This window comes from Aquarana catesbeiana, linkage group LG05 (assembly GCF_042186555.1).
Source record: "Aquarana catesbeiana isolate 2022-GZ linkage group LG05, ASM4218655v1, whole genome shotgun sequence".
In the NCBI taxonomy this organism is placed as follows: Eukaryota; Metazoa; Chordata; class Amphibia; order Anura; family Ranidae; genus Aquarana; species Aquarana catesbeiana.
Window position 1 is genome coordinate 534,398,183 of NC_133328.1, and position 14,446 is coordinate 534,412,628.

The following is a 14,446-nucleotide window of genomic DNA, read 5'->3' on the forward strand; positions in this document are numbered from 1 at the left end:
ATTATGGTGCTTACTTGCTACTTTACACTTAAAAGGATATTTGAAGCCATAACCTTTTTTTACATTTTGAATGGAATAGGGATTGTTTACCATCTCTGTACCATTAGGAAGATTTCTTTTATGTTCTGTACTGTAGACATAATGGGAAGTTGCCCCCCAAAAATTGTCACCACTGGAAGATTTTACTATTCCTGTTCCATCAACAGCTTAAAATGTTGAATTCTCTCTCACTTCTCTGTCACTAGGACAAACCTGACAGGAGTTCTAACCCGTAATCCTAAACACTTATAGTACATGTTAATGACCGAGAAGTGATGATTTCATCAGATTTGCTAAAAACAACTTAAAACTTAAAACCACAGTATTGAAAATCATCTTCTCTGTCTTATACACAATGTTCAAGTAATATTTATAGTTGGTAATGTCATGACATACCACTCGTTCCTAGCAAACTCAAATGATGATAATTCATATACTGACCTTTCACTAAAATAAGTTAATTCAATCAATTTCGAGATCTGTAAAAAACAGTGGACCAAAATCCCTCCTGAGATGTGTGCAAACCTGGTCACTAACTACAAGAAACGTCTTACCTCTGTGCTTGCCAACAAGGGTTTCTCCACCAAGTACTAAGTCATGTTTTGCTTGGGGATCAAATACTTATTTTACTCACTGAACTGCAACAATTTATAACATTTGTATCATGGTTTTTTTTTTTTTGGTTGATATTCTGTCTTTATCATTTAAAATATACCTATGATAAAAATTATAGACCCTTCATTTCTTTGTAAGCGGGCAAACTTAAAAAATCTGCAGGGGATCAAAAAATTATTTCCCCGCTGTATAGTGATGGAAAGTGGTTAACAAAGTCCAAGCTTGGACTTTGGTGTGAAAATGGGAAAAGCCCACCAGGTTGAAACTTCATTGTACTGGTTGTTAGGAAGCGGAAGGTAGTGGTTTATTCAGTGTTTTGTTATGGCCTGAAGAACTGTAATGTATCAGATTTTGCAAATAATAGGAACCTTGTTTGGCTAGCCTTACAATCACTTACAGATTACTAAACTTGGTGTCTGTTCAAATTTCACTAGCATTTTTCTCTTTACAGTAAAATGTAATTCACTTTTATTTACTTTTGACGAAGGATGTACCTTTCTTATTGTACTATTTAGCTTGCCTGAATCAGTGCCTTTAGGCTTACTTGGTAACATAAAGCTCATTAAGTCATTAATAACATTTCTAAACAAAGTACATTGAATCATTCTTAAATACTTTTTTTGCTTTTTGAAAATCATTTAAGTGAATGAGTCATTCAGTGTTATTTGTTTTTTACTTTTAATTATATTATCCGCCCTTCCATTTGAGCCGGAAAAAATGTTCTCAGTCCCATTCCTGTATTATTTTTTTTTTTTATATAAAATAAAAACATTTCAAGTGTCGTTGGCTCAAAATAACAGGAAAGAAAAAAAGTGAGGAGCCTTTCCAAGAACATTTGTCCAAGTGATAATATACTTGGGCTATTTTACAGGGGTGTAACCTGCACTGCCTTCCAAGAGATGTTCCCACTGGATTGGTAAAACACAGACAAGCCTAAGTAATCGTTTGTTCTGCAGGTTCCTCTCAATTTCATTTGATATTACTAATATTCCAGAAAATTAGAAATAATTAAGTTAAAGCAAATTTGAGCATTAAGAAGTCACAATTACGCTGCACCTAACTATTTATGCATGCATATCTCCCAGCTGTCCCTCATTTAGATGTAATGTCCCTCTTTTGGAACCAATCCCTCTTTTCCTCTTTTAGGTCTGATGTAAAAACCTTTTTACTTTTTAACTACCATAACTGTTATATTGCACTATACATTTCTTCCAGCATTTAAATTATTTCATTTGTTATTTTGAAAGGCCAGTATAAAGAAAATGCGGTTGTGAAAAAGCACACATAGGTTTAACAAGTCATTTTTAAATATTCATTATGACTGCAAAAATGGGATTGTGTCCAATGTGCTTTGTCTCATAAAGTAGGGAAGGGTTAAAAAAAGTAAGTGAAATTCCCATCTTAGATATCGGTCACCAGTACCGATTGGAAGATTTACCTTTGCCTCATTTTCCGGTTGTTGCTATTGGATGCCTGCCACTCTGTGCCCAATTTATAAAGCTTGCTAAAATAGTTTCAAGTTAAGTGGATATATTCGGCTCTCAAAACCTTCCAAGAAAAATTATCTTCATCAGACTATATTTTTTGTTGTATATTTCATTTTTGGCTTTCATATTACTGTTGGTGGCAGGCCTTTTCCATTCCCTTCATCAACTTAATGAATGAACATTGATCTAATGAACATGGTTATATAACGTTCAGAGCTCACCTGCCTTGCTTCCCTTTCATGTAGAAATCATTACTACCCAGAAACTGTTGGGACCATCCTACAGATATTGCATTCATTTTATAAAATGAGAAATTAAAGCAGTATTAAATTTAAAAATAAAAATGTAATGTATTGCAGCTTAAAGGGGTTGTAAAGTCAAAAGTTTTTTTTTATCCTAATGCATTCTTTGCATTAAGATAAAAAACCGTCTGTGTGTAGCAGCCGCCCCAGCTCCCCCTAATACTTACCTGAGCCCCCTCTCTGTCCAGCGATGTCCACGAGACCTTCAGCCATCCAGGACACCCCTTCCTGATTGGTTGAGACACAGCAGCAGTGTCAGTGGCTCCTGCTGCTGTCAATCAAAGTCAGTCAGCCATTTAGGAGAGAAAGGGGCAGGGCCGACCGGCAGCTCCATGTCTGAATGGACACACAGAGCTGCAGCTCGACTCGGGTTCCCCCTATAGCAAGCTGCTTACCATGGGGGCACTCAACAGGTGGGAGGGGCCAGAAGCAGCGAAGAGGGACCCGAGAAAAGGAGGATCCGGGCTGCCCTGTGCAAAACCACTGCAATGGAGCAGGTAAGTATAACATTTTTGTTATTTAAAAAACAAAAAACGAGATTTTACAATCACTTTAAAGTATAACTAAAGGCATTTTTTCTTCATTTTGGACAAAGTAGAAGGGCTTAGAACACCTATTAGGTTTCGGTTGCTGTCTGTGCCCCATTAGGGAGATTCACCCTCTCCAGTACCATTATCATTGAAAGTGAAAGTAAAAGAAAATCCCAAATTTTGTGTTGTCCCCAGAAAAGTAATAGAGGGGGAAATCTTCCAATGGGGACACTAGTTCTGGTAACCTGAAGGGGCAACAAGGGATGCCATTAATTTGCATGGAAGTCCTCTCACTTCCTGTTTTGGCTTTGCTACAGGAAGTCTCCTCAATGGGACACAGATGGCAAGAAAAAACTTACAGGGGTTATAACCCTCCATTACTCTATCCAAAATGAAAAGAAATGTATTGCCTATAGTTCTACTTTAAATGTGGTGGCTGTTTCTTTTTTTAGGCTTTTTTTTCTTTATTTTTACCTGTTGATCTGCCAGTAACACATTTCTTGTATTAAGCTCCAATCACACTGTGTTTCTGCATGCGTTCCTTAAAAGGCACAAAATGCGCATTGCACTTGCAGTGCCAACAAAACACGTGGAAAATGTGCATTGCAAAAACTCATGAGGCTCACTGCCAAAAGAAGGTGCAGGATCTTTGGTGTGTTTGTCTCGCATTACAGCAATGTTTTATTTTTCATTTACGTTAAAGGTTTTACATTAATGTATAAAAGTTACCCATTCTTTTATGGTAAATATAAGGAAAGATAGGTAAAAAAAAAAAGAAGAAAACAAATGCAGCCACCATGTTTAGAATTGCTAAGCAGCAATATAGTACATTTTTGTTTTTGGATTTAATACGGCTTTAACCAACATAAATTGAATGCTCATGTTCCCCCCAAATATCGGCCTAAGATTTTGACAGCTGTCAGTAATCTTGAAATTAGGAATTGTGAAATAATATAAAAGCAAGTTACTTCTTAGGCCCCTTTCACACGGGACGGATCCGTGTTGATCCGCCCCGTGTTTATCCGCTGCTCAGCGGGGATCGCTCCGCTTTCCCCAGCTGAGCAGGCAGATGACAGGGCGGGACCCGCACACTGTGCAGGGACCGCCCTGTCAGATCTCCGCTCTCCCCTATGGGGGATCGGAGGAACACGGACCGTCTGTCCGTGTTCCTCCGATCCGCTCTGCAAACGGATAGAAAAATAGGATTTTCTTCCGTCCGCAGAATCGGACGAGAGCGGAGGCGGACGACATCGGGTGTTAGCGGATGTACATCCGCTGACACCCGCTATCCCATAGGGATGCATGTATGTCCGTATTTCATCCGAAAACGGATGGATGAAATACGGACATACTGTCCGCATGTGTGAAAGGGGCCTAATTCTTTCCCGAACAATAAACAGCTTTAATCTGTGCATTAAATATCTATTTTATATAAAACAACTTTACAGGCTCTAAAGTATATTTAAACCCCCCCCCCCCCCCTTTTTTTTTTGTTTTTTGTTTTTTTTTAGAAAAAAAGGATAGAATGGTGAGACCAAACTTTTTTACCCCAGAGGAAAATTTAAAGTGGTTGTAAACTCTTAAAAAAATGCATTGCATACTAGAACATTATGAAAGACCTACCTTAAAAGGAAGCCCTCCGGCAGCGCGCAGTCACTGCTGATAGGGGTTCCATCTTAACCCGGTCTTCCTTTTAGAGTTTGTGTGCTCTGGCCCTTTGCATGCCCAAGCCGGCACAACATCACTCCCGTGCATGCACATGGGCATCACGGTCGCAGCACAGCATTCTCAATGGACGGCACGCTCAAGTCCACTATGCCGTCCATTCAGAGCACAGTTCACATGCGCATCTGACGTCACAAGCTGCAAAGCATGAGAATATCTCCTAAACGGTGTAAGTTTAGTAGATATTTATGTTGCCTACAGGGAAGCTTTATTATAAGCTTACCTTTAGGTAAAAGTGACAAAGTGGAGTTTACGTCTGCTTTAAAATAATTTTCAGGTCTCAGAAAACTAAAACAATTCATCAGTGGACAGTGGGGAAAATGCCACTTACACTGGTGCTCAGTAAGAAGAATACAGACAGCTTAAAAGATAATTGGTGTCATGTTCCTGGCTTTACCATGTGGTGTTGTTCCTGGAACTATGCAGGCATCATCAGATGCTAGGTCAACCTCTGAAGGAACCCTAGTTGAGAATGACTGGGTTAGAACATCTGTCAGGTTTATACTGATATGGAGATACTCCTCACTGTCTTTGGGACCAAAACTGAAGGAAATTCCAAAATTTGAAGTCATCACCAGAACAGGAATAGAGGATAAATCATCCATGGGGGGCACATGTTCCACTGACAGTTATCCAAGATGTTTTTTTTGTTTACTTTGGAGAACTTTTTTCTCGCATCCTATTTTGCTGACATGTCAGGCAGTAAAGGCAAAACTTCCACATGGGAGCAGATGGCAAAAATCATGACTGGGGTTTCACTAGTCCCTACCCTTTCCTAATTAAAACAGGTTTGGATTTAGATATATTTTTTTAGGTAAATGATTACATATTAAAGCAGAATTCCTGATAGAAATAGCAAACTATTTAATGAAAAAGTTGTACTTTTTTTTTTTCTTTTATAAAACTACAGAATCTGCCTAAATTTTTCTTATTAGCCTCCAGTTACCTGTACTCAGAGATTAAGTCAGTTAGGCTTTTTTGCTTTGCACAGTGCTCTTAATCTAAAGCCTAGTACAGACGGGCCAAATGTCGGGCGGCATCCACCAGTTCAATAGAAACCGGCTGGCATTCGACCCGTGTGTACTGCAGCCGATCTGACAGAAGCTGGGCATTCGGCTGGCTTCTGTCGAAGGGGAATGAATGTAAAAGGTCTGCTGATTGGCTCCCGGAGTGTTCTGGTTGGGGGGGGCATCCCCTGTCAAAACACAATAGCACAGCAGGGGAGATTGCTGTACTAACATCGAATAGTTAGTACAGGAGCTCCTGAGCTGTCAGTTTTTTTTTTTTTCGTTCAGCCCTGCTGGGTTGAAGGAAAAAAAAAACTAGTAGTGTGTATTAGGCTTTAGTTTGTGCTCATTGTTACAGAAGGGATTTGCAAAAGATAACTCATTAACATTCTACTTCTTCTTTCTACAGGCATTAGACTGTAGTGTTGGCTCCAGAAAGATCCAGCACCTGACTGTGCTGTCTGGCAGGGGTTTTAGTGATGACTAGATTTGCTTAACAGGCTTACAAAAAATTGTCAAGTTCAAACTTGCGTTTAGTTTATTGGTATTTATAAATTAAATTAGGTTTATGTAGGTCATTTATAGATTTGCTGTATGCATAGCTGTATTAACAATTGTGTGTTTTCTGCTTTCTTGAATCAGAACTCCCAGCTACAATTATGCACCAAACATGGACAAGCATTGGATCATGCAGTACACAGGAGCCATGTTGCCTATACACATGGAGTTTACAAATGTGCTTCACAGGAAGAGGTTGCAGACACTTATGTCTGTGGACGATTCAATGGAAAAGGTATATGTTTATCTTATTTTTTCCCCAATGATAATGATTACACTAAATCCATGGTCCTTCGGATGTTTTAACTGAAATAGTCTTGTTCTTTATTTTAAGTAAAAATATCACTAATTCAAACATATATGTTGCGCTAATTCAAATAAATCCCCTAAGTGATAATGATGTTTAAGTGACATAAAAACAAATTACCTAACAATCCTGTGAAAAAAATAAATGATACAAAATAATATATTTGATGAAACAGTCACTATAGAGTGTTTGATGAAAAAGAGAATCAAGACAGTCCATATGCTGAGAATGGTGCATCAATATATTCCTCCAAGGTGGCACACAAGCGTAACACCGCAAGAAAAGTGTGCGAAGATAATAGGATAGTGCCTCCACCTCTGTATATACTGCCGCTTACCAGCTGTAATTGATCTCCTATTACAGGAGATCAAATGCACTTATTCCCCCACCTCGGGTCTCTATATGGTGCGCCAATGCTCCATGAATGGTCCCTCAGCTTTCTGTGCCCCAGAAGGCTGCTGGCAAAGGGGTGATCTGGATTTCCTAGGTGATCTGAGCAGAAGTGGGAGTGGGTACCTGTCAAAACCAGGTAATGAGCCCCCCTCCCTGCCAAAACACAAACCGCATTGTGGCTCGGGCAGCAGTACAGCCAGCTTCCCTTATTAAACAAGCCGTTGTTTGGACCCGAAGACAGCTGAAGAACCGGCTTGAGCGAGGACAGCACTGGATCCTTGGACAGCCTAGGTTCATACGATTGTAAGAGTGGGAAATACCGCGCTGTCACCTGAAAAATGGAATCAGCAGCCAGCACAGCAAAAGACAATTGTAGGACATATTAAATATATCTGGGCATGAGGCTTTGCATTTAGCGAGGACGCTGGGAGCATTGGCGCACCATATAGAGACCTGAGGCGGGGCAATAAGTCACAAGTGCATTTGATCTCCTGTAATAGGAGATCAATTACAGCAGGTAAGCGGCAGTATATACAGAGGTGGAGGCACTATGCTATTTTCTTTGCACACTTTACTTGCAGTGTTACGCTTGTGTGCCACCTTGTAGGAATATATTGATGCACCATTCTCAGCATATGGACTGTCTTGGTTCTCTTTTTCATCAAATACTCTATAGTGACTGTTTCATTAAATATATTATTTTGTATCATTTATTTTTTTCACAGGATTGTTTGGTAATTTGTTTTTGTGTCACTTAAACATCATTATCACTTAGGGGATTTACCATATACCATTATTCATTATCACTATATTTACACAGATAGCGCAGTATTTAATTTTTCGTTACAAAAAATATCACTAATACTGTACAAATTTAATATACTGTAGGTTTTTCCTCTCTGCTTCACTTGGGGCATAGAAAATATTGTACACTTTATGCATATCAGCTACATTCAGTATTACACTGGATGTGCCAAATACCCCATTACAGGGCCAGGTGAAGCGTTTATAATCAAAAAAATCACTGCATCAGGCAAACTCACTGGGTGTTCATCACCATTGTCTAACACAAGTGGGGTTACTATACATCCAAACAAGACATCTCCTGAAATCCTGCCATGAACCTGAGGAAGTTTAAAATGGAAGTTGAGTCAAAATCTAACTAAGGCTAAACCTACTCCAACCCCAATTCTAAGACTATTCTATCTACCCTGTCAAAGAAAATATGCTTATAAATATGCCTATTCTAAAGCAGCTCCGATCCGGTCACATAATATGTGTAGTGGAGGGGCAGCCGACAACGGAGGCCCCATAATAAACCTATGGCTGACATCACCGCACAGGCATTTGTAGCCATTGTTGGCGATCTCTCCTCTTTACTAAAGCTGCCACTGAAGATATCACGTGACTGGACCAGAGCAGCTTCAGAATAGGATTTTTTCTTTCATGGGGTAGATAAAATAGTCTTAGAATGGGGGTGGGAGTAGGTTTACCCTTAGTTAGATTTTTACTGACTTGAAGAATATATAACCAGTCCATAATTAGTCTCTTTACTGGATTTATAGAAGTGAAGTGCTTTCGCTTACCATGGTATTTTATGTGCTATGTGATATACTAATTCCTTACAAAAAGGGCCCAAGAAATTTTTTGGGCAATGTCAGGTTTACACAGTGCAATCAGAACTTATCGCTCTGCAGTCAGCAAAGCTCACCCTCTTATGTTTGTTAGAGAACTCTAGCTCTAATTCAGCAAGGAAGGCCGTCAGACCTCTGCAGAGAGACCACTGCTTCCACGAGGGCCGCTTCCCTTCATGTGCTGGCAGGATGTGTCTGCTTTTTTAATAAAACAAACAATAAGACTTTGCACATCTTTTGTTTTGATGCTCCTCGAAATGACAGTATTTAGCAGATTTAAGATGAAAGCTTCATTGACCTTAATATTTTAATTTTATCATACTTTCTGTTTATATGTAAAACAATAAAACTGCTGTTTTATTATAATATGTTTATGGATTTTATTTTGTATCTTTCATACCGGTAGCTGTACAACATGCTGGTGGAAACAGGAGAATTGGACAACACGTACATCATTTACACAGCAGACCATGGCTACCATGTAGGACAGTTTGGGCTGGTCAAAGGGAAGTCTATGCCTTATGACTTTGATATCCGAGTCCCTTTCTTTGTGCGTGGGCCGAACGTGGAGCAAGGATCAGTGTATGTTCTCTTGTCTAGTTCACAACTGTTATATCTGTCGAGTTTCCAAATTGTAACATGATTTTATCCTCACTTGGACTAGCTGTCCTGGCCTTCATCAGCCACTAACTGCTTTGTTTGGACTAAGAATATCATTACTCTTCTTAATTTTCTGAGGCCATGTTACCAGCAGCAAATACTATAAACAAAACTGTCTGGGAGTTTACTGAATCTACTTTGTTCTGTGTTTTTGCAGCAGTTGTTGTCTGGTTCTCTTTATCAACACATGGATGGATGGGAACACCATATCATACAAATATGTTTAAATGACCAACGATGGTCTCCAGAGTAATGATTTTGGGTTGTAACTACATTCCCAGTGACAAGGATATACATTATATTGTCTGCTTTTCCAGTTGGCTAGGGACCAAACATTGTGTGTTGGGGTATCATACATATATATACATATATAGGCTTGTTTGTGTCTGATGTATTCAATGCAAATAATCCTAAATAGAGATGAATGACCAGAATGTCTGCTTCGAGTGTTACATAAAGTTTATACATATCTGGGGAATGATGTGCTGTTATGTGCAACATCTATAGACTGCTGTATTAATTCAGTATGTGCAACACTAATGATGATCTGTCTGTGCTGTCCACATGATTTTCCGCAAATTGAAAAATAGTGTTCATGCTTCTCTTATCAACTTCTGGGTCTTTTAGAACCACTGGGTCTCCTAAAACCAATTAGGGTGATAGAAAAGGAATTCAAAACTGCATGATTTAGAAATTTTCATTTTAAGAATTAGCAAGTAAGGCAAGTGGGAACCAAAATACTGAAGCACAATACACTAATGCCCTGTACACACGGCCGGACATTGATCGGACATTCCGACAACAAAATCCATGGATTTTTTTCTGACGGATGTTGGCTCAAACTTGTCTTGCATACACACGGTCACACAAAGTTGTCGGAAAATCCGATCGTTCTGAACGCGGTGACGTAAAACTTGTACGTCAGGACTATAAACGGGGCAGTAGCCAATAGCTTTCGTCTCTTAATTTATTCTGAGCATGCGTGGCACTTTGTGCGTCAGATTTGTGTACACAGGATCGGAATTTCCATGAACGGATTTTGTTGTCGGAAAATTTTATAGCAAGCTCTTAAACTTTGTGTGTTGGAAATTCCGATGGAAAATGTGTGATGGAGCCCACACTTGGTCGGAATTTCCGACAACAAGGTCCTATCACACATTTTCCGTCGGAAAATCCGACCGTGTGTACAGGGCATAACTCTTCTTTTTCATAATGCAGAGTTACCTTTTGTAATTGTATCTGAAGTAAACGATAAGGAAAATCTGTCTTGTGTTATCATTCAGGAATTGATTAGGCTGCTGTAGTAATACTCTGAAAATGTTTATAGAATACAGAGGCAAATTGTTAATAGCAATGTATGTCATTAACCTCATCATATTCAAAATGAATGCAGATAACTTTCTGTTACAAATGATCTGTAGCTCTGTACGGTTGTGTTTTGCAGTGTGCCTCAGATTGTGCTGAACTTGGATATTGCTCCAACTATACTGGATATTGCTGGTTTGGATACTCCACCTGACATGGATGGGAAGTCCGTTCTCCCTCTGATGGACATTGAGAGACCAGGGAACAGGTTTGCCAGTCTTTGTTTTTACATATTGCTTGTATTCAGTGTATCTGAAAATAGAAGAGGAAAATAAAAAGGAAACGGTCATTGGCGTTTTGGTAGGATAAAAAACAAAAAGGTTCTTGCACTACTTTTTTGGGATTTCGTTATGACTTGCATAGACTTCTGTTAAATGAAGTCGCAAAACGCAATGAAATTGGAGGTGCAAATCGCACTGATCTACAGTTTTGAAATCACACTGAAGTAGCACAATTTCAAAGCTGCACTGGTGTGAACCAGGGCTAAGACCAAATTCCCAGATCATGTATAAATACAATCACAATCCTCACACAGTGATCTTCTTATTAAACTTTCTCTGTCAGAGACACGTGATCTTTCTAAAAACACTCTTGCTGTGCTCAAAACAGGTGCTCTCCCGACTCCACCTCGTGCAATCAAACTGCATAGACCCTTTAAGCATAGGTGCTGTAATATTGCTTGATATATAAAGTGTTAACAACTTCCATAGCATGGTTTAGATGTAGTAACAAACATGGTAGTAAAGGGTTGATCTCACAACACTGCCAGTGGTAAGCACTTCATGGAAGAGAGCAGAAACCATACAATAGTGCTCACTGCTAGTATTTATTACAGCCACTTAGAGCGCAATCTGCACTCAACACTTACAAAAAGGTAAAACAAGCAGTGTGTTAAGAACCTTATAAAGCATCCAGCGAACAGATAAACCAGAGCTATATGCAACCAGTATATGTTCCGAGATTATTACTCCTCTCTGCAGAGATCACACATCATAGGCTCTACCTTTATGCATTACATCCAACAGAACTCAGAAGGAAGTCCTGCTGAGGAAATCCTGTTGGACGTAGTGCATAAAGGTGGAGCCTGTGACGTTTTCACGCTGATTGAAACCTGTTGATAGTGATCTCAGCAGAGAGGAGTAGTCATCTTGGAAAATACAGTGACTGAATATAGCTCTGGTTTTTCTGTTCACTGGATAAGGTAATAATAGAGGGATCTCTACAAAGTAAACAAAAAATCTTCAGTTGTCACTGGAGCAGGTGTCCTTATTGAAAGGTGTCTGATCACCTCTTATTCTGAGGATACCTGTTAAAAGCTGGATTTCTCATCACTGTCTGTCACTGGTCACCAGAACACATACAGAGGGTGAATCTACCTAGCAGGGACATAGGCAGCAATAAAAACCTAACAGAGGTCCCATTCTTTCCCTACTTTAACAAAAAAAAGTTTTGGATATACATACACTACATAATTGTTTGTGAAAGAGTATCGGCAGGATAATTCTTTATAAAATGACATGATTTTGGCCTCATAACATTGTTAGCATGTTGGCTATGGTTGCATACCTATATGCTCTTTTTAAAACGCTGGGGGGATAGAATGTTAATAAGGTTAATGAGGTGGGTTTTTTTTTAAATCATATTTACCAATTTATATAAATGATTGAACTGACACCATCAAAAACCCTGAAAACAGTGCACGGATAGGCAGCTTTTTTCTTTGTTTATGGATTCTTGTGGACAGTGTCAGCTAGGCCCCTTTCACACTGCCGCAACTGAAAAGTCGCACAATTTTGCCACGATTTCGCGGCCACAATTTTGACACGATTTCAGGGAATACCCGTGTAAACTCAAGGTCTATGGACCTCAACTCTCATCAAAGTCGGACCAAGGTAGTAAAGGGACTACTTTGAAGTCAGTGGGACTTGAAGTCACACAGATATGAATTCTACTCATTGGAAATCATGGGGAACAACTTGTCATGATTGATGGGATTTGTAATTTCATCACAGCTGGAGTGCCGAGGTTGCCTACCCCTGTAGTAAAGCACTGAATGATTGTTTCATTGATTTTATCGATATTTCAGAATATATCACCAGTCCAGAAAAAAGGGGCTTAAAAGAAAACTGTCAGAAAAGCAAAATGGAAGCTGCCATTGCTGACTGAAAACAATGATGATCTCATATGGCACTCAACGATTCTCATCTGCCCATTTGCATAGAAAGGGTCCAAGCTTGGACTGTCATATCTATTCTTGCTTCACTATTTAGTGAGTCATTGACCCAGAGCAAGTATGCACATGCCAATTGTTGGGGCACCAGAAATGTATATGCTTGTTTTAGATCAGTACCCCCACCAAGTAGTGAAAGAAAGAAAGACTTTAGGATGATGGGTGGGTACTCACCACTGTAAAACATGTCTGCAATGGCAGTTCCCATATGTCTGTCTGGCTGGATTAAGAGGGATTAGGCAGTGGGCAGAGACATACAAGCCATTCTATTACACCCCTGGAATCATATGCACATCCAGAATGGCTGGTTTAAAGCACAGATGAAGTTTAAAATTATAGAGTCATTTATGCAGCCCACATACAGATGTTTTAAGTTTACCAACTCTTATTTCAACCTTCAGTGAACTGACATTTACTAAGGGAACAAAAAACACACTGAAATGATCTCAAATAAAAAGAACAAGCTACTAGGATTTTAGTAATCAGTCATCATCCATAAAACTGGAGCAAAGAAAATGATTCAGTCTGTGATAAAGCAAGCTTCTTCTGTCACTTTGTAGGACTGGCTAAAAAAAAAATTGCAAACTTCCCGTTGCTAAGGGCAATGCAAACTTTAAAAAAAAAAAATTGCAAACTTCCCATTGCTAAGGGCAATGCAAACTTTTGACTCTTTTGTTTTAACATGAGCCCCACTTTTACACAGCTGGTTCTCACTCAGACTCCTTCTCCTTCTTTTTATTCCAGATTACGAACCAATAAAAAAAACAAGATCTGGAGAGATACATTCTTGGTGGAAAGAGGGTAACAGGCTACGTTTATTATTTTATACAATGACTGAACTTCATTTTACATGTCTCGACAATATAAACATGTGTCATGATTTAAAATTACATCTGGCACAAGATTGGAGAGGAGGTTACTGTACTTCTCCAGTGGAATATTTTCTGTCTTTATGCCAGAAAGCCCCGAAGCAAAAACCAGTAGAAAACTACCAGGCTGGAATAGAAGGTTCTATTTCTAGTTTATTAAAATATACTGTACAAAATAAGACCTAGTGATATGTTGTAAGGCCATAGTTGATTAGGATGCTCAGTACAATTAAAGGTATACAAGGGACTTTTACAACTTATTTTAATTATGTATTAATTTTTTGTGTGCATGAACGTGATGCAATATGATTTAACAACTACTGTGTGGTCTTTGTAATGTACATTAAATAAAGAGTCCAGCTGAATGGGGGTTGTCAGGTGATGGCAGACCTGGTTTTGTAACCCAAGGGGAAATTAAAGTTACTGGCATAGTATATAGGTTGGGCAGCACTGGGATCTTATTATTTCCATAAATAACTTTGAATTGTCATTAATGTGTGATTCGTGAACACCAAACTTTCACAACACTGGTGCAGGGATCTGAGCCAAACCCCAAGTGCACTGTCTACCATGCAAAATTAAAAGGTTCAAATTATAAATAGGCCAAGCACACTGAAGAGTGAGGTGCCAGAAGAAGATCCCCTGTGACAGGGAAGATAATTTGCTAATGGCTGGTGCAGTGATTCTACTCCACATATCTTCTGGTTAAGTGCTTTGTGATATTT

The 14,446-nt window shown here is 39.1% G+C and overlaps 1 protein-coding gene across 2 annotated transcripts in view; it reads left to right on the forward strand.

Moving 5' to 3' along the window:
- SULF1 (sulfatase 1) overlaps positions 1–14,446 on the forward strand; it is a 200,973-nt gene that overhangs the window by 131,067 nt on the left and 55,460 nt on the right. For both annotated transcript variants that reach the window (XM_073631777.1, XM_073631779.1), the window contains exons 7-10: positions 6,348–6,498; positions 9,004–9,179; positions 10,702–10,830; positions 13,597–13,653. In XM_073631777.1, the coding sequence (XP_073487878.1) occupies positions 6,348–6,498; positions 9,004–9,179; positions 10,702–10,830; positions 13,597–13,653 (513 nt within the window). The remainder of the gene's footprint in view (positions 1–6,347; positions 6,499–9,003; positions 9,180–10,701; positions 10,831–13,596; positions 13,654–14,446) is intronic.